Source organism: Neoarius graeffei, chromosome 7 (assembly GCF_027579695.1).
Source record: "Neoarius graeffei isolate fNeoGra1 chromosome 7, fNeoGra1.pri, whole genome shotgun sequence".
NCBI lineage: Eukaryota > Metazoa > Chordata > Actinopteri > Siluriformes > Ariidae > Neoarius > Neoarius graeffei.
Window position 1 is genome coordinate 27,309,066 of NC_083575.1, and position 26,683 is coordinate 27,335,748.

General features: G+C 40.0%; 1 protein-coding gene across 2 annotated transcripts in view; it reads left to right on the top strand.

The window, feature by feature from the left end:
• rps6ka2 (ribosomal protein S6 kinase, polypeptide 2) overlaps positions 1-26,683 on the top strand; it is a 101,403-nt gene that overhangs the window by 21,726 nt on the left and 52,994 nt on the right. Inside the window, exons 4-7 of one of the 2 annotated variants that reach the window (XM_060924626.1) lie at positions 3,982-4,063; positions 10,900-10,980; positions 12,048-12,127; positions 23,588-23,694. In XM_060924626.1, the coding sequence (XP_060780609.1) occupies positions 3,982-4,063; positions 10,900-10,980; positions 12,048-12,127; positions 23,588-23,694 (350 nt within the window). Of the gene's footprint in view, positions 1-3,981; positions 4,064-10,899; positions 10,981-12,047; positions 12,128-23,587; positions 23,695-26,683 lie in introns of those variants that run through there. The other variant, XM_060924628.1, reaches the window with a different exon arrangement.

Genomic DNA, 26,683 nt, shown 5'->3' on the forward strand with positions numbered 1-26,683 from the left:
AATGATGGCAAGCCGTCCTGGCCCAGATGCAGCAAAACAGGCCCAAACCATGATACTACCCCCACTATGTTTCACAGATGGGATAAGGTTGTTATGCTGGAATTCAGTGTTTTCCTTTCTCCAAACATAACGCTTCTCATTTCAAACAAAAAGTTCTATTTTGGTCTCATTCATCCACAAAACATTTTTCCAGTACCCTTCTGGCTTGTCCACGTGATCTTTAGCAAACTGCAGATGAGCAGCAATGTTCTTTTTGGAGAGCAGTGGCTTTCTCCTTGCAACCCTGCCATGCACACCATCGTTGTTCAGTGTTCTCCTAATGGTGGACTCATGAACATTAACATTAGCCAATGTGAGAGAGGTCTTCAGTTGCTTAGAAGTTACCCTGGGGTCCTTTGTGACCTTGCCGACTATTACACGCCTTGCTCTTGGAGTGATCTTTGTTGATCGACCACTCCTGGGGAGGGTAATAATGGTCTTGAATTCCCTCCATTTGTACACAATCTGTCTGACTGTGGATTGGTGAAGTCCAAACTCTTTAGAGATGGTTTTGTAACCTTTTCCAGCCTGATGAGCATCAACAACACTTTTTCTGAGGTCCTCAGAAATCTCCTTTGTTCGTGTCATGATATACTTCCACAAACATGTGTTGTGAAGATCAGACTTTGATAGATCCCTGTTCTTTAAATAAAACAGGGTGCCCACTCACACCTGATTGTCATCCCATTGATTGAAAACACCTGACTCTAATTTCACCTTCAAATTAACTGCTAATCCTCGAGGTTCACATACTTTTGCCACTCACAGATATGTAATATTGGATAATTTTCCTCAATAAATAAATGACCAAGTATAATATTTTTGTCTCATTTGTTTAACTGGGTTCTCTTTATCTACTTTTAGGACTTGTGTGAAAATCTGATGATGTTTTAGGTCATATTTATGCAGAAATATAGAAAATTCTAAAGGTTTCACAAACTTTCAAGCACCACTGTATGTGTCAGCCCTGTGATGACCTGGCGACTTGTCCAGGGTGTACCCCGACTTTCGCCCGTACTTAATAATAATAATAATAATAATAATAATAATCAGGGTATGAATGTGCCCCGCCTTTCGCCCATAGTCAGCTGGGATAGGCTCCAGCTTGCCTGCGACCCTGTAGAACAGGATAAAGCGGCTAGAGATGATGAGATGAGATGAGATAATAATAGCATCTGAACTATCGACTTTTGTGTCAGTAAGTTGCTGCATTGTCTTGCGAGAGTGGTAATTAATAATAATAATAATAATAATAATAATAATCAGGGTGTGAATGTGAGTGTGAATGGTTGTCTGTGTCTATGTGTCAGCCCTGTGATGACCTGGCGACTTGTCCAGGGTGTACCCCGCCTTTCGCCCGTAGTCAGCTGGGATAGGCTCTAGCTTGCCTGCGACCCTGTAGAACAGGATAAAGCAGCTAGAGATAATGAGATGAGATGAGATAATAATCAGTTCAATTTATATAGCGCCTTTCTCACACCCAAGGTCACTTTACAATTGGGGGCGGAGTCCACCAAGAGAGGGTCAGGATGTAATTCCAATGGCATCGCTACCACAGTCCCATCAGGTGCACGAAAATAAATCCCACACAGCCACCCTGCCGCCGCCGGGCAACATTGCATGGATCCACGAAGTGAGCACAGAAGCACCGCCACACAGAGCACTGATATGTCCCAAACCACCTGCATAGCCAACGTGACGCCACTGGGCAACATCGCTCAGAACACCGCACCAAACACAAAAGCACGTCCGCACAGAGCGCTGGACAACCCCGATGTTAAAAGAGCAACATAGTTCACTGCAGTCCATAGCGGGGAACACAGGCATCACCCACGGCACACCAAGGCCAGAGATGAGCATCACAGTTACGAATACATATTTATTCCTTTCTTTGTCACTGCATGCCATGCGTCAAAAACAACACCACAACATTTATTATGGTGTGACTCTGCTGGGTGCCTGGTGGATAGCAGTGAACCAGTGCTTTCACTTTATATAGTTGCAGTTGAGTGTTATCGAACATAAGACCTAATCTAGATCGATCTGCACTAGTTTTAGATTAACTATAACGAAGGAAAGATGCTCATAATTGCTATTAAAGTATATAATAATCATATTTCGATGAGTGTGCAGAGTAAGAAATCGTTCAGGTAAAAAAAACAAACTTACAATGCAAAGATATGTTCCCTGCTATGGAAAAAAACAGTAGGATAAAAACCTTGGGGGGGCCCTACTAGAAAACCTCCTCCTCAACCGAATGCAGTGTATGAGTTCCAAGGGTTCGAGCTGCACTCTTGATATTTCAAACAGTTGTCTGGTTACAACCGTCCAACAAGTGAGTGAACTTATAAAACTGCTTTAACTAGTTTTATATGAAACGGTCATGAATATTTTCCATAAAATGTGTTAGTAAATAATCCCATGTTACTTTTTAAAACGCAAATAAAAAATAAGTGCTGGGTAAAAACTCATCTATCTTATGGAAATAAAGATAAAAATTTCGTTGTCCGGTGGTCAAGCGTTTGAGATACATTGCCTTGCACTTATGAACGGGTTCCCTGTGGTGGCACACGTAGGTCATTTATACGTACGTCCAGATGTCGTACAGTCAAAGCTATCAAAAATCAGGTTGATGCATTACTATATTCTCTTAAAAGTAGACGGCCTTTTGATTTCATAAAACCGGTGAAATTTATTTCCCTCTGAAATTTGGTCATTGTGATATATGTTTATTTCTGTAATATCTAAAAAAAAAAAGCCATTCTGTGGCTAGGAAGTTATTTAATTTGAGGTGATTCCTGAGCGAATAATGTGCATGAAATCGCCCACTTCACGCAGTCAAACAGACAAAGGAAGTCCAGTGCGCACATGCGCAGGTTTACCTATCGACATCTTTTGGGTTTTATGGCAGCTGGCATCCAGTGTTGCATTACTGCCATCTACAGGTTTACCTTGACCGTGCACTGACAGTTCCATCATTCTGTCGCTAAATGAACAGCTGATCACACCGAACTGCTCGCTGACCGCTGATATTTATTAGTTTGGTCCTGCGTTTCCTTTCCTTCGGAACATAACGTCTTTTCCTTCTCGTTTTCCGTTACTGTAGTCGGTCTATCACGTTTCATTCACACACTCACGTCCTCCATTTTTCTCTCCTGTTTCAAATTGGTATCCCACAATGCCTTGCACAAATGGCGAAAGCCCACCACATCATGCATGACGTAGTATCTTGTATTGCGTCATGGTGAAGCAGGAAACATAGCGGAGAATTTAGGGCCACGTGGCTGTAAATTCATTAATTGTTCTGTTTTTTAAAAAACTAACAAAATTGGAAGTCTGTGATTCGAATTCAGTAGCTTTCAGTCCACTAAACAAAAAAATTGGGTGTCAGGGAAAATTCTTTTAATGATCTAAACCTGAAAAATCTGAAAGGCAGTCTACCTTTAAATACGGAGCTCCATTACGCACGCTTTATACGCGACAAGCTCCGTGATCAAGATACATGTTTAGGTTTGCTCACAAACCGCCAGCAATACAGCAGTGTGGCAAATTAAATGGAAAAAGCGGTGTGATTATTTGTCTATCTCCAGTTACTGACCACAAAATAAATTAGAATTTTTAAATAAATAAAAAATGTACATTTTATGTATGTTTGCTTATTAAAAAAACACTCCAAAAAGGAAGAATTTAACTATGTGAAAATATTTAGCGTTTTATCATTTAAAAGATTTTAAAATCGCCAGCTGCTTCCAGTTAGTGTGTAATTAATTGCTATTTTTTATACATAGTGTCACATCTCGGAAAGGACAAATTTTATCATGATATTGATTTATAATCATATCGTACAGGTATATGTTTTGTGAATTTATAACTCTCTTTAAAAAAAAAAAGTAATGTGTGGTGGGGTGTTTTATTTATTTATTTTATTTTTTTTAAACACAGGTATTTCTGGTGAGAAAAATTAAAGGCTCCGACACCGGACAACTCTATGCCATGAAGGTGTTAAAAAAGGCCACCCTGAAAGGTAGTACCATCGCTTCATTTCCAAATATTACAAATAAAATAAATCTTTTGCTTCCAAAGCATGTGTACGTACGATTTGTCAAACTTCCCTGTTATAAATCAGCAGTCCTCAGCACTTTTAGTGGAGTGTGTTTTACATGTGACTCATAATTATATGAAAACATGAAGGAGCTAAAAAAAAAGTGCTCTCGGGCAACTTTTTAAAGACTATTTAATTTAGCACCAGGGAGCGGCTGCCCGAGTTCCTACACAGTCCTGCAGAGCTGCCATTATTACAGGCATTTAGCAGACGCTCTTATCTCTTATCCAGAGTGACATACAACACACCCAGAGCAACCTGGGGAGCAGTTGGGGGTTAGGTGCCTTGCTCAAGGGTACTTCAGCCATTCCTGCTGGTTCAGGGAATTGAACCAGCAACCTTTTGGTTCTAAAGCGGCTTCTCTAACCATTAGGCCAGTTTCACAGCGTAAATAATATGAGTTTAATGCCTTGAATGAATGCAAAGGAACACTTGGTAATTTGCTTGTCAGTTGTATACTCACTGACCACTTTATTAGGAACACCGGTACATCTGCACATTCATGTCCAGCAGTTATCTCATTGGTCAGTTGTGTGGCAGCAGCGCAAGACATAAGACATGATACAAACGAAGAGCTTCGGTTCACATCAAATATCAGATGGGGGGGGGGAATATGATTCCAGTGACTTTGACGGAGGCATGGTTGTTGATGTCCAGGGTTCTAACTAGGCCTTTTCAGTGTATCAGGTTGATATGTCATGTTTCCTTACCGCTACGCCCGCAATATTGCCGACACGCCTGTAAAAGTTGCTGCTACACTAATAGAATTAGGCAGATCAGACTCTCGCTGGCCGTGCTGTGAAAATTGTGCATGCAGACGCTCATCTAAGTTTCCAAATCTGTCATTGCTTACTTCTTAAATATTTATCATGAATACGATCATCAAGAAGCTTATAATTTCTGCTTTTGAAAGAAATTGATCTCATTAAGATCTGTTCAGTACTTTGGGAGTAACGGCAGGTTGAAGTTGATACAACAGAGTCCACTTTCTGCTCGCGGGACGTCGAGAAACTGCCAGTGCTTTTTGAGTCACGGGAAAGCGCTCAGGCTCTCTCTCGCTTCTGATCGGTTTCCAACCGGATTAATCATGAATATCAGTCAGATAACCCCTAGAGGGATGTTCTCTCGCTCTCACTGTTTCTGATGAAGTATTCAGCAAAATTTTCCATCTGCTAGTTTTGATGTTATGATTCACGGGAGACTTTGAAGTGAGCTTTCATAGCTTTATCTACTTATTTTTTCAAATCAAACTGATTCCTGTAAATAAATAACAATTTTAGAATATAACTGTAGTTGTTTTGATGAAAAATATTGACATCTTAGTGGTCGGGATGAGATTAAAAAAAACTGGATGTCAGAAACATGAGTGTCAATTTCAATTCAATTAATTGGAATTGTTTATCGGCTGTGGATCATACAATTTTTCGAGGTTCGCCTTGAAAGCTGTGAATATTAATCGAAATAATCATTTATATCAGGGGTCGGCAACCTTTTTGCCATGTAGTGCCAATTAGAAATGTTCTTGTTAGTTAGTGTGCCATTCAAATAGGTGTTGTTAACTATGTGTAATGAGACACCACACATTTTAGACGGATATGGATATTTAATGCATTGAGCAAATGTAAAACACCATTACACTTGTTTTATGCCATTAACCTCACCCACTTTAACCAAATTGCACTTGTTTTATGCCATTAACCTCACACACAAGGTTTAAGAACACCCCCCCCCCCCCCCCCCCCCCATTGGATAACAACATTGCAAGCAGCTTATACAAATTCACAAAATAACATCCAAAATCTTTCAGTAGGTAACAGGCCCAAGTTATTCACAATAAAGACGTATGGTAGCAGCCTAATGGAAATGGAACTGATGAATAATAAAACTGCAGAAAAAAAAATTTAATAATGAGTGTCAGACAACATTGACAAGTAGCCTACATAAAGTGGCTTAACAATAAACTGCAAATTTGAAGTAGCCTTGTTACAAAATAAATGTTTTGCCTGTCAGTCAGTGTGATCCCTTGCCCTGCTTCCCCTTACTTACAGTGGTGCTTGAAAGTTTGTGAACCCTTTAGAATTTTCTATATTTCTGCATAAATATGACCTAAAACATCATCAGATTTTCACACAAGTCCTAAAAGTAGATAAAGAGAAGCCAGTTAAACAAATGAGACAAAAAATATTATACTTGGCCATTTATTTATTGAGGAAAATGATCCAATATTACATATCTGTGAGTGGCAAAAGTATGTGAACCTCTAGGATTAGCAGTTAATTTGAAGGTGAAATTAGAGTCAGGTGTTTGTCATCCCATTGATTGAAATCAGGTGTGAGTGGGCACCCTGTTTTATTCAAAGAACAGGGAGCTATCAAAGTCTGATCTTCACAACACATGTTTGTGGAAGTGTATCATGGCACGAACAAAGGAGATTTCTGAGGGCCTCAGAAAAAGCTTTGTTGATGCTCATCAGGCTGGAAAAGGTTACAAAACCATCTCCAAAGAGTTTGGACTCCACCAATCCACAGTCAGACAGACTGTGTACAAATGGAGGAAATTCAAGACCATTGTTACCCTCCCCAGGAGTGGTCGACCAACAAAGATCACTCCAAGAGCAAGGCGTGTAATAGTCGGTGAGGTCACAAAGGACCCCAGGGTAACTTCTAAGCAACTGAAGGCCTCTCTCACTTTGGCTAATGTTAGTGTTCATGAGTCCACCATCAGGAGAACACTGAACAACAATGGTGTGCATGGCAGGGTTGCAAGAAGAAAGACACTGCTCTCCACAAAGAACATTGCTGCTTATCTGCAGTTTGCTAAAGATCATGTGGACAAGCCAGAAGGCTATTGGAAAAATGTTTTGTGGACAGATGAGACCAAAATAGAACTTTTGGTTTAAATGAGAAGCGTTATGTTTGGAGAAAGGAAAACACTGCATTCCAGCATATAAGAACCTTATCCCATCCGTGAAACATGGTGGTGGTAGTATCATGGTTTGGGCCTGTTTTGCTGCATCTGGGCCAGGACGACTTGCCATCATTAGTACAACAATGAATTCTGAATGATACCAGCGAATTCTAAAGGAAAATGTCAGGACATCTGTCCATGAACTGAATCTCAAGAGAAGGTGGGTCATGCAGCAAGACAATGACCTGAAGCACACAAGTCGTTCTACCAAAGAATGGTTAAAGAAAAATAAAATTAATCTTTTGGAATGGCCAAGTCAAAGTCCCGACCTTAATCCAATCGAAATGTTGTGGAAGGACCTGAAGCGAGCAGTTCATGTGAGGAAACCCACCAACATCCCAGAATTGAAGCTGTTCTGTACGGAGGAACGGGCTAAAATTCCTCCAAGCCGGTGTGCAGGACTGATCAACAGTTACCGGAAACGTTTAGTTGCAGTTATTGCTGCACAAGGAGGTCACACCAGATACTGAAAGCAAAGGTTCACATACTTTTGCCACTCACAGATATGTAATATTGGATCATTTTCCTCAATAAATAAATGACCAAGTATAATATTTTTGTCTCATTTGTTTAACTGGGTTCTTTATCTACTTTTAGGACTTGTGTGAAAATCTGATGATGTTTTAGGTCATATTTATGCAGAAATATCGAAAATTCTAAAGGGTTCACAAACTTTCAAGCACCACTGTAGCTCCGAGATGTGGGGATGGTAATTGGTCACTTTGAGTTGGACGCACGCTTCCGAATGGCCCGTTGTCAGATGACTTCGGGAAGGGCAAAGTGCATTCTTCATGTGCGAAAATACCTGTTCACACAGATATGTTGATCCGAACACTGACAATAAAGCCAGTGTGATATTGCGAAGACAGTTGAACTTTTCGTGTAAAGATGCTCAGCAGGCGTAAATGATGTCTCCTTGACCCTGTGCTGTGCTTTGTAATTGTATACGTAGCTCTGCAAACTTTTTTTGCAGAGCTACGTATACATGTCTTGTCTTTTATTCTTGATTTTATTGTCTCTTTATTTGGCAGCCCCTCAAAAAGACTATCCGAGCCGGAGAGAAAGGCCTCCTTAATGTATTCACCGTCTGTGAATGGCTTTCCATGTTTAGCTATGCAGTGAGAAATTATATAGCTAGCTTCAGTGGCATTGTTTTTAGCTGAGGCAAAGACTTTTAAAGTGTGGGCTTGCTTCCCATATCTGCACACTGCGCGTGAGATTGATTCATCTCTATGTGCCTGATCTTTGAAAGTCTTTTCGTGCTTTGCCTCAAAATGACGTTTAACACTGGATGTTCGACACACAACACTTTCAAAACACAACGTGCACACAGCACGATCCCTCTGAGAAATGAACCCATATTCTTTGGTCCACGAGGAGAGGAAAGCCCGAACTGTCGGCTTCTTTGCCATCTTAGCGCAACTGCTGCATCAAGTGGGTCCATCTCGTGAGAAATATGGGGAGGGGTAAGTGTTGCCAGATTGGGCGGTTTTAAGTGCATTTTGACGGGTTTTGAACATATTTTGGGCTGGAAAACGTCAGCAGTATCTGGCAACACTGGGAGGGGGGGCGCTATATTGTTGTGTAGTCATGCTAAAAGAGCAGGCTCGCCATGCAAAAGCCAATGACAGTTCAAGATGACGTTTGAACATTTTTAATGTGTTGAATAATTAGGTTTGTGTATCATCGTCAGTGTGCCACTGGAAATTCCTCGGCGTGCCAGTTGTGGCACGCGTGCCTAGGGTTGCCGACCCCTGATTTATATTCTTTTATATAAACACTAATAGGCCCTACTTTTGAGAAATACAAAGGCCTACAGAGTGCAAAGAGGGTATTAGAAATAATCTTTTATTACTTTTTTATCGAGTGTACCAATTTAACGTTTTTTACCTAATTAGCATAATTAATGCTCATGAAATATGAATTTGCATATTTGGTTTTTACAAATTTTTCAAACTTCGTATTCAGTATACAACCATCTATGTGCCTGCCAATTTCCATGTAAATATCTTGGAAAAATAAAAAGTTATTAAGAAAAAACATTTGATCTCATGCGTTAATGAGGCCCATTTTGAACCATGTGATCCGAATACAGAATATTACAGCAGTTTTCTAAAAATTAAGCCGTTTTTTCAATCTTTGATTTGTAATATCTGAAGAACAGTTAAACATATTTTAATTCTGTAGAAAGTATGATGTCCTGCATTCAATTGTGAATTCAAGGGGTCCAAGTTTCAAGCAATTTGGACTGAATTTAAATTTTCACCTAATATGTTGAATAAAAAGACTCGTCAATCTTGAAAATGTGGTCTTTTGTTTAATTTTCTCTTGTTATCACTATGCAGCGGCGGCAGCGCGCCGCCATGTGAATATTCTACGTTCGGACATCCACTCCCCGTCCACATAAGCTCCCAGTGCATAGCTGCCCGAGTAGTTCTGTGTGGAGATCGTCACTGATCATGCTAGTCCAGTTTCCCTCTTTCCTTATGCTGTGTTCGCGGTAAAGTGCCATCCATGTTAGGAGGCGCTTACACGCCATACGTGCCAGTCCCTGAGTTAGATCTGAATAGTCGTGTATTGTAATTGAATGTCTGAAGCTGAAAATAAAGCTGACACTTGGTGAACATCAACTGGTTGGTTTTATTCTTCTTCCATAAATATGTCACTAATGTAGTTGAATATTAATTATTCAATCAAAAACAATCACACCAACTTTTGGCAAAAAAAAAAAATCTCATTACCAACAAAGAGTGACTTTCAGGGAGGCCTGCAAGTGCCAGGAAATGCACTAGAATGCATCTCCGAGCTGAGCATGTAGAATCCGTGAGCTTTCGGGGACCTGAGGCGGCCCCCGAACCCCTAGCTGTTATGACTGATTCTACTATGCTGATAGATCTGGTTAGAGCCCTGCATGACTACTGCTATTACCCAAACAAAAAAATGAAGCAGTGATTTCTCTTCTCTTTACGTCATCCACTTTTCACAAAACTGCTTATTACTCCTTTAAGAACACAAAATTCAGTATAAAATGAGATTTCCACAAAATACCTTTTTTTTCCTTTCAGGTTCCTTTTATTGAGTCACACCATAATTACAATAATCAGTTTGTCATTATGGTAGTTCATGATGTCTGTTTCAGAGGTTTCCTTTTGCCCAACCTGCGCACAACCCACATAATTCCCTGGGTGTAACCATGGTTACTTCCCATGCTCTTTTTAACATGAGCTCAGCTTTTACTAAGTCATCTGTACAAGTTCTTTGTGTACTCGTGAGTGAAAAATAACCCCACCAGTGAGAGTGACACCTTAGCAACAACAAGCTCTTCAGAAATACCCGGCTGTGCAGCACACGCTTCCCTTCTCCTCCCTTGTTAGTGGTCTTGGAGATGTTCGAGGGAAAAAACTCTATCATTTGGTTTGTAGATGTACTACCAGGACTGAATACGAGCCAGCTTAATGAGATCATGTTAAATAGAGGCAGCATTCACAGAATACATTCAAAGTGTGTTTGGAATTCCAGTCTATTATGCAAGAGAGATTTTGAATGGTACTACGACAGGAATAGGATCAAAAGGGACTCTATCCCTTTCTGATTGGCACCTCAAAGCCAAGGATGAGCTTTGTAGGTATTTCTTGCGCACAAGTCTGGAGTGCAAGTTTCTAGAAGAACTTATCCAATGAATAAAGGGTGAGACTTGGGCATAAATGGTTTTGGGGAATTCCAAATCTTTCACTGCAATCTAATGTCTGACTCTTTGTATATGGCCTTCTGTTACCCTGTTGTCCATCAAGTGCGTGACCGGGTGCGATCCAAAATGGAGAGGGACATACTTGCCGAAGTGAATCATCCCTTCATAGTGAAACTTCACTATGGTGAGCGGCCATTGCTTCTCTCCTTAAAAAAAAAAAAGCAAGATTATAGCATCACTAGGCTGATTATTTTGATTTTGAAATGTAGATTATACCAGCAGATTGTGTTACATCCAAAAGCTGAAACATGCAGGCATCACAGATCTATATAATCTAAGTACGCACCACAGAATAACCAATTATTTTACTTATTATTATTCTATCCACATTCACTGGATCTGAGCAATTGCACGCTCTGATTGGCTACTCTACTACTAGGATATCAGCTCATATACCGTGAGTAGAGAAAAACAAAATGGCAGAGTGTGTTGCTGAACCAGCCGAGGATGAAATAAAAACTCTACTTGAACACAAAACCCCAAAAATACAAGAAAAGCAGCAAAATATGGAATGAAAGTATTTGATCGTAAGAAAGTTTTTTTTCAAGAATTCTTATTCTTATTATTTATTATTAGAGCATATTTCGCTGGTTTGTTTACATTCTTCATCTTTAAGCATTAAAATTTGTTGATTTTTTTTTAGACTGGTTCAAAAGCTCAAAGAAGTTTGAAAATTACATCACTGAAACATCCAAGGAAGAATTAAATAAATGTCTAAAGCTATTCTATACCTTGGCACAACAGCAAGATGTCACTTTCTACAAAAAAAACCCACTAAAATCAATTCATGCAGCCATCCATAGGTTTTTAAGAAGCCAGCCAAAGCGGAAATGGTTTTGTCAGACGTTTTGTATCAAGTTTTTATTTATCGCATTTGCAAAAAATAAAAATTCTCCGTTTTCTCAAAATCCAGTGAATGTGGATAGAATAAAACAATTATTCCTGTCAATCTCCTCGTACATGGCTTATCAGCTCATGTACGACTCAGTTTCATGGAATAATTGTTAATTAGGTCCTGTTAACAATGACATCATTATAGCTGCTGTATTGGCATTACAGTGCACATATGATACATTTCAGTTACGAATCTTGGTCTAGAATAGTTTATCAGTGCTCCATAAAAATGTATAACGTTGCAGCCAACTGTGTGGCAAGGAAGAGTGCATTGTTGATGTGATGTGTTTCCTGCAGCCTTTCAGACTGAGGGAAAACTCTATCTCATCCTGGACTTCCTAAGAGGAGGCGATCTCTTCACCCGTCTCTCCAAAGAGGTTAGTTGCTGGTTTTCTAAGGCGACACGGCCTTTCATATCTGCTCCGTTTTGAACAGGGATAGAAAAAGTCCAGAATGAATATGTGAAAGTATGTTTGCATATTGATTTCATCAAGTAAAATCTCTAAATGGCAGATGTGGCGCGATGAGAGAGAATATTGAGCTGGAGGAAAAGGCGCTACATTAGTAAGCTTTCCATCTGCTCACTTTCACATACATGCTCGGAAAGCAAAAGACACTGTGTTATTATTTACAGCATTATTGGTTGATCGTTAATTTGATATTGACAGACAGGAGCTTCAGTATGCATTCAAATGCTCATGATTCTCTTGGGACAGTGTCTGAGATGGACAATGTCTATTTGTTTGATTACAAAGACATGATTTGATTCCAGTAATTTTGCCAAAGTATTTGAGTTTGCTATTCAGTGAGTAAGGAATGAAACACGAGGTGTGTTGTCTTGAGGCCTTTCACTGACTTCACAGATTTTTGTTTCTTATGCGGCGTCCGTCATATAGCCAGGCAAACAGAGAAACAGGCGCGACAGTTAATAATGAAAGTTGAGACAACTGCAATCAGTACTGTACAATCTCTCTGAAACTATTGAAAATTTATTTTCTACCAGCAGATCGCATCACATCCAAAAGCTGAAATATGCAGGCATCACAAATCCATATGATTTACCCACAAATGTACAGTGGTGCTTGAAAGTTTGTGAACCCTTTAGAATTTTCTATTATTTCTGCATAAATATGACCTAAAACATCATCAGATTTTCACACAAGTCCTAAAAGCAGATAAAGAGAACCCAGTTAAACAAATGAGACAAAAATATTATACTTGGTCATTTATTTATTGAGGAAAATGATCCAATATTACATATCTGTGAGGAGCAAAAGTATGTGAACCTCTAGGATTAGCAGTTAATTTGAAGGTGAAACTAGACAGGGACACTCTAACGAGTGCAAACCCCGCCTTTTCCCTATTAAAATACATTGGGCGAAAATTTCGAAGTTCTGCCATGACCTTGACCTTTGACCTCCAAAATTTAATGGTTTCCTTCCTGGGTGATTGGCAACACATGTACAAAATTTGGTCCAAATCGATCCATTGGTTCTTGAGATATCTTGCAGACACACAGACAGACAGACAGACAGACAGACAGACAGATACACACACACACAGACTGACGCAGGTGAAAATAATAACCCCTCCGACTACTGTCGGCGGGGTTAATTAGAGTCAGGTGTTTTCAATCAATGGGATGACAATCAGGTGTGAGTGGGCACCCTGTTTTATTTAAAGAACAGGGATCTATCAAAGTCTGATCTTCACAACGCGTTTGTGGAAGTGTATCATGGCACGAACAAAGGAGATTTCTGAGGACCTCAGGAAAAGCGTTGTTGATGCTCATCAGGCTGGAAAAGGTTACAAAACCATCTGTAAAGAGTTTGGACTCCAACAATCCACAGTCAGACAGATTGTGTACAAATGGAGGAAATTCAAAACCACTGTTACCCTCCCCAGGAATGGTGGACCAACAAAGATCACTCCAAGAGCAAGGCATGTAATAGTCGGCGAGGTCACAAAGGACCCCAGGGTAACTTCTAAGCAACTGAAGGCCTCGCTCACATTGGCTAATGTTAATGTTCATGAGTCCACCATCAGGAGAACACTGAACAACAATGGTGTGTATGGCAGGGTTGCAAGGAGAAAGCCACTGCTCTCCAAAAAGAACATTGCTGCTCATCTGCAGTTTGCTAAAGATCACATGGACAAGCCAGAAGGCTATTGGAAAAATGTTTTGTGGACGGATGAGACCAAAATAGAACTTTTAGGTTTAAATGAGAAGCGTTATGTTTGGAGAAAGGAAAACACTGTATTCTATCATAAGAACCTTATCCCATCTGTGAAACATGGTGGTGGTAGTATCATGGTTTGGGCCTGTTTTGCTGCATCTGGGCCAGGACGGCTTGCCATCATTGATGGAACAATGAATTCTGAATTATACCAGTGAATTCTAAAGGAAAATATCAGGACATCTGTCCATGAACTGAATCTCAAGAGAAGGTGGGTCATGCAGCAAGTCAACGACCCTAAGCACACAAGTCACTCTACCAAAGAATGGTTAAAGAAGAATAAAGTTAATGTTTTGGAATGGCCAAGTCAAAGTCCTGACCTTAATCCAATGGAAATGTTGTGGAAGGACCTGAAGCGAGCAGTTCATGTGAGGAAACCCACCAATATCCCAGAGGTGAAGCTGGAGGAATGGGCTAAAATTCCTCCAAGCCGGTGTGCAGGACTGATCAACAGTTACCGGAAACATTTAGTTGCAGTTATTGCTGCACAAGGGGGTCACACCAGATACTGAAAGCAAAGGTTCACATACTTTTGCCACTCACAGATATGTAATATTGGATCATTTTCCTCAGTAAATAAATGACCAAGTATAATATTTTTGTCTCATTTGTTTAACTGGGTTCTCTTTATCTACTTTTAGGACTTGTGTGAAAATCTGATGATGTTTTAGGTCATATTTATGCAGAAATATAGAAAATTCTAAAGGGTTCACAAACTTTCAAGCACCACTGTATTTGTTTATTATTTATTCTGCACATTGTGTGCGCTCTTTCTCTCTGTGTGTGTGTGTGTGTGTGTGTGTGTGTGTGTGTGTGTGTGTGTGTGTGTGTGAAATGCAGAGGAAGAATTTCGCTGTGTTTGAGTTTACATGTGACAAAAGTAAAGGCTTCTTCTTCTTAATTTACCCACAAATGTATTTATTCCACTTGAAAAGTGTTCGGCATACCAGTTACCGGATTTGGGACACTACAACATCCTGAACTATTTACAACCCCGATTCCAAAAAAGTTGGGACAAAGTACAAATTGGAAATAAAAACGGAATGCAATCATTTACAAATCTCAAAAACTGATATTGTATTCACAATAGAACATAGACAACATATCAAATGTCGAAAGTGAGACATTTTGAAATTTCATGCCAAATATTGGCTCATTTGAAATTTCATGACAGCAACACATCTCAAAAAAGTTGGGACAGGGGCAATAAGAGGCTGGAAAAGTTAAAGATACAAAAAAGGAACAGCTGGAGGACCAAATTGCAACTCATTAGGTCAATTGGCAATAGGTCATTAACATGACTGGGTATAAAAAGAGCATCTTGGAGTGGCAGCGGCTCTCAGAAGTAAAGATGGGAAGAGGATCACCAATCCCCCCAATTCTGCGCTGACAAATAGTGGAGCAATATCAGAAAGGAGTTCGACAGTGTAAAATTGCAAAGAGTTTGAACATATCATCTACAGTGCATCATATCATCAAAAGATTCAGAGAATCTGGAAGAATCTCTGTGTGTAAGGGTCAAGGCCGGAAAACCATACTGGGTGCCCGTGATCTTCGGGCCCTTAGACGGCACTGCATCACATACAGGCATGCTTCTGTATTGGAAATCACAAAATGGGCTCAGGAATATTTCCAGAGAACATTATCTGTGAACACAATTCACCGTGCCATCCGCCGTTGCCAGCTAAAACTTTGTTGTTCGTAAAATTTCGTTGTTCTTTTTTGTGACAATGACAATAAATATTCTGAATCTGAAACTCTATAGTTCAAAGAAGAAGCCGTATCTAAACATGATCCAGAAGCGCAGACGTCTTCTCTGGGCCAAGGCTCATTTAAAATGGACTGTGGCAAAATGGAAAACTGTTCTGTGGTCAGACGAATCAAAATTTCACCCATAGAAAACATTTGGCGCATCATAAAACAGAAGATAAGACAAAAAAGACCTAAGACAGTTGAGCAACTAGAATCCTACATTAGACAAGAATGGGTTAACATTCCTATCCCTAAACTTGAGCAACTTGTCTCCTCAGTCCCCAGACGTTTACAGACTGTTGTAAAGAGAAAAGGGGATGTCTCACAGTGGTAAACATGGCCTTGTCCCAACTTTTTTGAGATGTGTTGTTGTCATGAAATTTAAAATCACCTAATTTTTCCCTTTAAATGATACATTTTCTCAGTTTAAACATTTGATATGTCATCTATGTTCTATTCTGAATAAAATATGGAATTTTGAAACTTCCACATCATTGCATTCCGTTTTTATTTACAATTTGTACTTTGTCCCAACTTTTTTGGAATCGGGGTTGTAGTATTTGGGATTTCTAAAGACACCAGAGATGCTAAGGACTTACAAAAGTACAGATGCCGACCAAATATTTCAAGGCAGGTCTCATGCTGGAATGTTATGGGAAATTTCTGATCAAGAAAAATAGCATATTTTATGGAGTCTACATTATCAGTACATAAAACATGTTGCTAGTCGAGCCAAGCATTAGATCTAATAAAATATATCACGTCCAAAGCCCACATCTACATTTTACCGTTGCACAGAGCTTTCACACTAACCTGATATAAAATGTTCACACACACGGGAACGTTTTGTTATCATCCAGTCTTCTTGTTTAACTGCACCTCGCCTCATCTTCCTGGGTTCAACAGGAAAAGTTAAACCAGGCTTATCTCCACATCTGTTATTGCCTCCAAAAGCACTACAGGTCTCTGGAATTGTTCTTTTACGGTAGATATAACTTCTACAAGTTTACCTGTAGATTTTTACTGAATTGGGCTTACAATTGCTCGCATACACTTGTGCCAGTCACTGGCAAACACAGAGCTCGCCAGGCAACATGGCCGTGTAAACAAATCCGCAGTTCTAATGACATCACATGAAAGTCCTCTACAGTATATGAAATTATTATACATACGGGACACTTTTTCCATGGAATAAAAACATGTATTCTATTTCCTTCTAGTGAGTTTATTGATGGCATGCAATATTGTTATCATATCGCTTATCCTCCATGTATTACGCCGCTCTCCCCAGTGGAGAATGAGCGTGCAATATTGTTATAATATTGCACGTTGTCAAAACAACACGACGTCACACTTTGGAGCACATGCGAAGATCCAGCAATAAAACTTTCGTGCTGTGCATGCGCACAATCATTTCTTTGTCGGCCGGGAAAGAGAGAAGACGGGGCTAATCCAGTGCTAGGTTTAAGCACTAAATAAATAAGCTGAAACTAAAGATGCTCCGAACACCCGAAAGGCTACCAAAACTTCGTTATATATTCTTCATGCATATTTACAAGAGAAAAACATACCAATGGACACCAAAAAACTGGAAAAGAGACATATCAGAAATGTAAAATGTCCGCACTAGCGAGTGACTGTGACAGTTTGTAAACAAACATGGCCGCGAGGTTTGCTTCGTTAAAAGCGGAAGATTTTGAGAGAATTTTGACTGCCAGGTCACGCCGTTGTGTGTAGTTGTCGATGTTGATTTTAAAAGTAAGAAAGTAAATTACACAGGGAAAAAAATAATATTCAGCTTGACTGCGCTAGCATTGGCTTTCGCTAACACAACACCAGCTGGAAGGTAACTGTACTGCCACGCTAACAGCACAGAGTTGTCAGTAAGTTAGCGTTAGCCTTTGAGAATGCTGATATGAAGAGTGTGTATGTATAATCTCATCTCATTATCTCTAGCCGCTTTATCCTGTTCTACAGGGTCGCAGGCAAGCTGGAGCCTATCCCAGCTGACTACGGGCGAAAGGCGGGGTACACCCTGGACAAGTCGCCAGGTCATCACAGGGCTGACACATAGACACAGACAACCATTCACACTCACATTCACACCTACGGTCAATTTAGAGTCACCAGTTAACCTAACCTGCATGTCTTTGGACTGTGGGGGAAACCGGAGGACCCGGAGGAAACCCACGTGGACACCGGGAGAACATGCAAACTCCGCACAGAAAGGCCCTCGCCGGCCGCAGGGCTCGAACCCGGACCTTCTTGCTGTGAGGCGACAGCGCTAACCACTACACCACCGTGCCGCCCGTGTATGTATAATATTAATAATAATAATAATAATAACAATATTGGCTGGCATTTTTTGTGGTCTATCAGATATATTCCATTCAACTAGCATGATATTGAACGAGTCGAAGAATATATCTGACATACCACTCAAACCCAGCCAATATTGTTTAAATATCCATGCTGGAGTGTTTTATCACTCTTATACCGCATCAATTCTCCAATAATTACGTCATACCTTTTTAAAAATGTATATATAAATGTTAGGGAACGTCCATAACATAGATACAAGTTACTTCCTGTTATACTTGTTATTCATAGCTATAACCATGATTATATAAATATACCATCATTATAACTACAAACACTTGTTTCCTCACTAACGAACACCCCCCCCCCCCACACACACACACACACTTGTCATGTTACTGAGAAACCAGGAAGCACAAACTATTCTGTCCTGTGGTGGAAAACGTACCGCCAGCACTGCTGTCGGAGTCATGCTGCCGTAGAAAATTAATCCCCACCTTCAGGTTTGAGATTTCTACAGCACTGTGGTATAAACTTTGAAATGCCAGTTTGATATCAGATCTTTTAGTCACCATATCAGTACCATAGCTGCGTGAAGATAGCCTCCTAATGGAGATTTATTCAGACAATGCTGGGTAATTAAAGGCATGTCTGCCAGCTATTCTCCGATGATGATGTAATTAGCATCGCGAGTGCGTTGCTTTGCTATAACTCTCCCTAATGGACTCTTTCATTCCCCTGATTGCATCACTTATCTCTTCTGTCTGCTGAAAATAAACCCAGCATTCTGATATTTCCTTCAAATCTCCTTGAAAAGTAAAGCAGGAATGGATTATTGATTGATTTTTGTCCGGTTGTTGTCTAAATGCTCACAGGATCGGTAAAGTGGACCTTTTACCACTGGTGATGTTTTCACATGAAGTCGCAAGAAATCTCATTTCTGAGTTACAGCAATAAAATGGGGATGTTTATCATGTTGCTTTCTCAGTGTACACCGGTCAGGGGATTGAAAAATGAGCTGTCCCTGTGAATCTCTGATTATACAATGGGTTTGTTTGTTTTTGTTTGTTTGTTTGTTTGTTTGTTTGTTTGTTTGTTTTTTAAACAACATGGTGAAAATTAACACCAGTGAACACAGTGATACTGTACGATTATCAAGGATACTTTAATTCAGTCTTTGCACATAGATTAAGATGGCCAAGAATAACTTGTTGCCTTGGTGATAAGATAGGAAATGCTGAAACCCATATAACATTAAGAGCTTTAGAACATAATAAGGGTTGCGTATCTTAGACAGCACATTGCTATTCTTATCTGGAGCCTGCCCGTCCTTTGTGCTTTTTCTTCCCAGAAATGGCTGTGCGCAGAGGCCCAGGTCAAAAAGTAGAAGTGGTAACTAAGAATAAAGTATGTTTCTTAATGGTGGGCGGTCAGCAAAGTGGCAGGTTTATTGATTTACAGTACAGAACCAGTTTGTGTGTGGGGGGAGTGTTATAGCAAGATTTAATGTTAAACAGGGTTCTCTAATTAAGCCTGATTATCCTTGAAAAGTCCTGTAATTACAGTACGAATGTGCTTGTCATGTGATGTGCACTGTCAGAAATAGGGGGACAGTAGGAATCTATTTCTGTCCCCCAATGTACAATCGACACTAATGTACCCTCCAGGTATTATTATTGGGCCTCAAGGTCTTTTTTTTTTTTTAAAGGCCAAAAAGGTACATACAGTGTTTTGCAAAAGTATTCATCCCCCTTGGTGTTTGTCCTGTTTTATTTGCATTACAAGCTGGAATTAAAATGGATTTTGGGGGGTTAGCACCATTTGATTTACACAACATGCCTACCACTTTAAAGGTGCACATTTGTTTTTTTTTTGTGATGAAAAAACAGAAATCTGGAGTGTGCATAAGTATTCACCCCCTTTCGTATGAAACCCCTAAATAAGAGCTGGTCCAACCAATTCACTTCATAAGTCACATTAAGTTGATTAAGATCCACCTGTGTGCAATCAAAGTGTCATATGATCAGTCACATGATGTCTGTATAAATCAACCTGTTCTGGAAGGACCCTGACTCTGCAACACTACTAAACAAGCAACATGAAAACCAAGGAGCACTCTAAACAGGTCAGAGACAAAGTTGTGGAGAAGTATAGATCAGGGTTGGGTTTTAAAAAAATATCCCAAACTTTGAATATTCCAGGGAGCACCATTAAATCCATTACAGCAAAATGGAAAGAATATGGCACCACTACAAACCTGACAAGAGAAGGCCGTCCACCAAAACTCATAGACCGGGCAAGGAGGGCATTAATCAGAGATGCAACAAAGACACTAACGATAATGCTGAGGGAGCTGCAAAGATCCACAGTGGAGATGGGAGTATCTGTCCATAGGACCACTTTAAGCCATACACTCCACAAAGTGGGGCTTTATGGAAGAGTGGCCAGAAAAGTCATTGCTTAAAAAAAATCACGTTTGGAGTTTGCCCAACAGTATGTGGCAGACTCCCCAAACATATGGAAGAAGATTCTCTGGTCAAATGAGATTAAATTGATCTTTTTGGCCATCATGGGAAATGCCATGTGTGGCGCAAACCCAACACCCTGAGAACACCATCCCTACAGTAAAGCATGGTGGTGGCAGCGTTATGCTGTGGGGATGTTTTTCATCTGCAGGGACAGGAAAGTTGGTCAGGACTGAAGGAAAGATGGATGGCACTAAATACAGGGCAATTCTGGAGGAAAACCTGTTTGAGTCAGCCCGAGGTTTGAGAATGGGACGAAGGTTCACGGTCTAGCAGGACAATGACCCTAAGTATACTGCTAAAACTACACTGGTGTGGTTTAAAGGGAAGCATTTAAATGTCTTGGAATGGCCTAGTCAAAGCCCAGACCTCAATCCAATTGAGAATCTGTGGCATAACTTGAAGATTGCTGTACACCAGCACAACCCATCTAACTTGAAGGAGTTGGAGCAGTTTTGCCTTGAGGAATGGGCAAAAATCCCAGTGGCTAGATGTGCTAAGCTAATAAAGACATACCCCAAGAGACTTGCAGCTGTAATTGCAGCAAAAGGTGGCTCTATAAAGTATTGACTTTTTTTTTGGGGGGGGGGGGGGGGGAATACTTATGCACACTCCAAATTTCTGTTTTTTCATCTTAATTATTGTTTGTGTCACAATTTAAAAACAACAACAATGTGCACCTTTAAAAAGGTAGGGATGTTGTGTAAATCAAATGGTGCTAACCCCCCAAAAATCAATTTTAATTCCATCTTGTAATGCAACAAAAAAGGACAAACACCAAGGGGGATGAATACTTTTGTAAGGCACTGTATATGTTCCCAAGCAGTATATAAAGGGTACAAATAAATACCTTAGTAGGTACTGCACCGTGACAAGCCGTTGTACCCCTAAAGGTACAATAATGTACTTTATTTTCTGAGAGTGCAGTCACTGACTGAGGAAAAGTTATAGCTATTAAAGTGAGTCCCAGGTGACAAAAAAAGTAATCTTAATTATTGAAATGTAAATGTCAGTTATGCACATTTAATGGAAATGCATAGAGTCTACGATTTTTTTAAAAATATATTACATGACCCAAGAGGAAAAAAATCATTGTATGTTACAGAAATTAAAAAAAAAAAAAAGTTTAATCAAGACACATAAAGAAGTGATGTCTATCATATGAATCTAAATTTAAGATCTGTAGAGACTGTGTGTTCTAAACTCTTGTGTTTTTATAGCTCTGGTTTAACTGCTAATCCTGGTTTTAGTTTCCAATTCTGTCATTATACATGCGTCATAAATCTTGTTTATCAAGAGTCTTGTTGAGGCTCGATGTTCATTCTGAATTGCTGGAGTTTTTTGTTGTTGTTGTTTTACGCTGCCTTAAAGCTCGACGGCCTTTTGATTTCATAAAATCAGTGAAATTTAGTTCCGTCAGAAATTTGGTCATTGTGATGTATATTTATTTCTGTAATATCTCACAAAATATCAGTCCATTCTGTGGCTGGGAAGTTATTTAATTTGAAGGGATTCCTGAGCAAATAATGTGCATGAAATCACTCGCTTCATGCAGTCAAGCAGACAGAGGAAGTCTGTGTGCGCATGCGCAGGTTTACCTTCTTCTTTTCCTTCTTCTTTTGGGTTTTACAGCTGCTGGCATCCAGTGTTGCATTACTGCCATCTACAGGTTTACCTTTGACCGTGCACTGACAGTTCCATCATTCTATCATTGAATGAACAGCTGATCACACCGAGGTGCTCGCTGACCGCCGATATTTATTAATTTGGTCCTGTGTTTCCTTTCCTTCGCAACATAACGTCTTTTCTTCTCGCTTTCCGTTACTCTAGTCCGTCTTCGACGTTTCATTCACATCCTCCATTTTCCTCTCCTATTTCAAATTTGTATCCCACAATGCCTTGCGCGAACAGGGAAAGCCCACCACGTGATGTATGACGTAGTATCTTGTATTGCGTCATGGTGAAGCAGAAAAAAATAACAGAGAATTTAGGGCCACATGGCCCTAAAGTCATTAATTGTTCTTTAAAAAAAAAAAAGAACTAATAAAATTGGAAGTCTGTGATTTGAATTCAGTAACTTTCAGTCCGCTAAACAAAAATAATTGGGTGTTGGGGAAAATTCTTTTTATGACCTACACTTGAAAAATCTGAAAGGCAGTCTAGCTTTAATGGTACTCTCGGAGCGTGTTTAGTTTTTCAGTGCTTTTCTTCACACAGTGATTAATGAGCATCATTCCCTCTGTTAAGCATCCAGTCCCACCTCGTTTCAGCATCATCACCTTCAGATAGGAGAGCCTCTCCGCAAACTAATAACACTTGCTTTGATTGCCCCGTCAATGCAGCACTTTATTAAGACAATAAAAGCACATATGACCACATTGCCCTCTACCCTCGATGAATTTGCATGTAGTGAGCCAAAACCTCTCGAGTGATTTTTCGACATGAAATCAGCAAGGTATAAGCCATTTTACACTCCAGCTACTTGGTAAGTATGAACCAGCACACCTCAGGAGTGCCAGCCTTACCTTTTTAGCGTCACTTCCATTTCTTTTTATAACAGCACCAGGCGATTGGACAGACTCTTACCACTCTCGGTGACACCATGCGTGAAGCTTGATTTAATCATGCTCCTCCGCGCAGAGGCTTGAGAAACGGGAGATGCGAATTAATTATCGCCAGCGCTGGAATCGGTCATCTGCCAGCAGCAGCTGCCGCACTCCTGCCTGGAACTTGTTACAATCTTTGCGAGCCAATTTTCTTCCCTGTCTCCCAACTCATCCTGTGCAGAACTGAAATGAATTTCCCAGGAATTAAAACTTGGCTATGCAGCAAGATGAACGGTTAAAAACAAAAATAAATAAATAGAGAGAGAGTAGCTTGTGTCTTGGTTAGAAGTTACTTTCTCCTGATAGTTTTTCTCCTCTTTTAAATACTGCATGAAGCATTTTAAAAATGGATGATAAAAAAAGAAAAAATCTCAGCCTGCTTCTGCTTTTTCTTACAGGTCATGTTTACTGAGGAAGATGTGAAGTTCTATCTGGCTGAGCTGGCTTTAGCTCTGGACCATCTTCACAGCCTCGGAATTATCTACCGTGACCTCAAGCCAGAAAAGTAAGTGTAACCAAAAAAAAAAACAACAACCCTGTACTCTACTGTATATCCCACAACAATGGCAGAATGTGAGCCACCTACTACAACCAATTATTTATTGCCGTCAGCTCCAGAATAATTTTTACCCTTGGTAAAGTTGGGTTTAAAAAAAGATTCTAAAAAAATCTTTGAGGTTAATTAGCTGAAACTTTCACTGAAAATATGAGGGTAATCTAACCTTTAATTGACGTGAATTTATTCTAAGAAAATGCCCATGTCCACTGCTTGGGCCATCATTAAGAAGTTTAAAAGAACCAGAACCGTAATGAACCCGTCTAGAAGAGGATACAAGTGTATTTTATTTTTCCCCATTTCTCCAGTCATCTCGGTTGGAGATTTGCAGAAGATGGCATCATTTTGGGATCTCCAAGTTTCCAAATCTACAATTAGATGGCAGCTGTATGCCAACAAAGTACTTAAAGGAGATATGCAGAAACATGGCCTCACTTTTTGTTTATAAATGCCTTGAGACCTCAAGAATGGCACAGGAATAGTTTTAAGCGTTAACAATAAATCTAATATAGTAATTTTTACGATTAAAATGATTCATATAGGTAGCGGTCTGAGTGAATGACCTTGATATCTCTGACGTCACCGCAGGAAGTCTATCGGTCTCATCGCCATTTCCGCTATACTAAAACACAGAGCTGACTGCAACTTCAATTCTGCATTTTGAGCTAATTTATCGCCATGCCACGTAGATGTGGTGCTGGCGGTTGCAGCAACACGACAGAAGGTGGATTTATGTTGCATTCATGGCCCAAGAATGTTCAAACTGCAAAGATTTGGACGTGTTTTGCGAGAAATTCACGGGCACATTTTACTGATGACTCGTACAAAACCTCTGATCTGTTGAGACGCGTTGGCTATAAGCCCGTATTGAAAGAGGGTGCAATACCAACAATTAAAGGAAAAGAAAGCTACAAGAAAAGGAAGGTAAGTTCAGTTGCACCAGTTCTCCCGGAGTGTGAGTCGAGCAGTAATGGCGGAGTACTCAGTATGGAGAAAATGGAGAATGAGTGGGCCAGCCGTCAGATTTCTCTGCTGGATATGCTTGCCTCAGCAGCAATATCTCGCCCTTACGTGGAAGAAGCGAATGAATGAAGAACTGAACAAAGAACTGAAAGTCAGATTGTTTCAAAACAATTGGCCACAAGATCGGCCTTCAAGAAGCGAGAACACAAACGGGTAAGATGCGACTCTCATTTGGTTACATCACAACAATAGCAACACTTGTTGTTTACCTGCATTTAGATTAATACATGTAACTTGTATTGTGTGTTTAAGTTACTGGTATAAGATTATTTAATTTGCTTCAGAATGTGATTCTCAGTTCATCTGATTATTTCATTAGCCTTTTACATTTTATCAGTGAAAAAGCATGCATGTACATGTATGTTGCATAAGTTATAACACCTATCCTGTTTTAATGAGAGTCTCATGTGACTATCAGTTCAATTCCATCCAATTCTCTAGACGGCTTTGTTCTCTGGATTTATTTCGTAAGGTGGGGGCCTCCGTGGCCAATGCGTTACTATCGGATTCACGTTCTGATGGTTCGAACTGATACGGTTCTACGTGTATCGCAGTAGCATGTACACACACTCCAATTTCAGGACTATCACAGTCAGATGTATTACCCAAAGAATCTCCAATAAATCCGAACGAAGAGGCCATTGCAACCACTCTTGCCTGCCGAGTCTGGCTTTGGTCTATAGCTGTCAAAGGCCTCAGCCTTAAAACCGGCTACCACAGTGACATCACTCACTCAGGGCTGGCTGACTCAGCAGGGCAGCTCGAATGCCAACTTTGTGGTCGATTTTAACAATCAAAAATATGTTGTTTTTTTTTAAATTCCCATTTATGCAGCATACAAGAGTCAAGGATGGAGATACTATCCACTCAGAAATGTGTTTAAAAATAAAGGTTCTCTCCTTTAAACAACACAGGAAAGCATTGTTCATCTAACCACAAATACAGGATCCTGGAGTTCACTAAACAAGACTGGATCTTTGAACCCTGTCAGGTTCTATGTCCAGATGATACACAAATAGAGTTTTCTGGTAATAAACACTCAAGTGGGTTTGGTGTGCAAAAAAAAAAAAAAGAAAGTTATACTGAAAAGAACCTAATCCATGCTGGTGGATCTGTGATGACATGGACCGAGTTTTGTTTTGTCCAAAGGCTTTTGGAACCTTGTCAGGATATGTCGTATCATGGGCTTCTTGAAGTACCAAGAGATTTTAAATGAAAATCTGGCTACCTCTGCCAAGAAGTGACAACTCATGGTAGGATAATCAGGGCTTTCCCCAAAGTGCGGATACACGGCACTCTACCGTGCTGTGCGACATCAGCGCCACGTTGTCACTTGTGTACAAAAGAAATCAATACCATAAACTGAATAATGCAGAGTACTTTTCTGAACCTAAATATCTCCTATTCCCCTCTGAAAAGAAGTAATAACTATAGAAATAGGAAGATATATACTGTAGGTCTAGACTATCCTGGTACTCAACCCAGAAGTGAAAATAAAGGGTTTCACTGCATGCACTGACTGCTATTAGAAACCATACATAAAACCACGTTCTCGGCGCTGGTTGCGAGAGGGCGGAGTTGCGTGATTTGACCTCGATTCCCTATATTCAGTATTATGCATTTTTTGTTGTTGTGCAGCTAAATGAAAACTGTTTCCAGTGTTTTCATTTCAAATCTAATTTTGCCCTTTAAATTTGCCCCTTGCATATTTGACAAGATAAAATACAGCAAATCTAATGATGCTGAGTTGTGCCTAAATCATCCCTAGATGCCACCAGAATGCACCATTTTGAAGTCTCTAATTTCAAAATTTTCCAGGGGAGCATGCTCCCGGACCCCCCTAGCAGCTCTGCATCAGTAGCACCGCTCTGATTATTATTATTATTATTATTATTATTATATTTTCTTCAGAAAG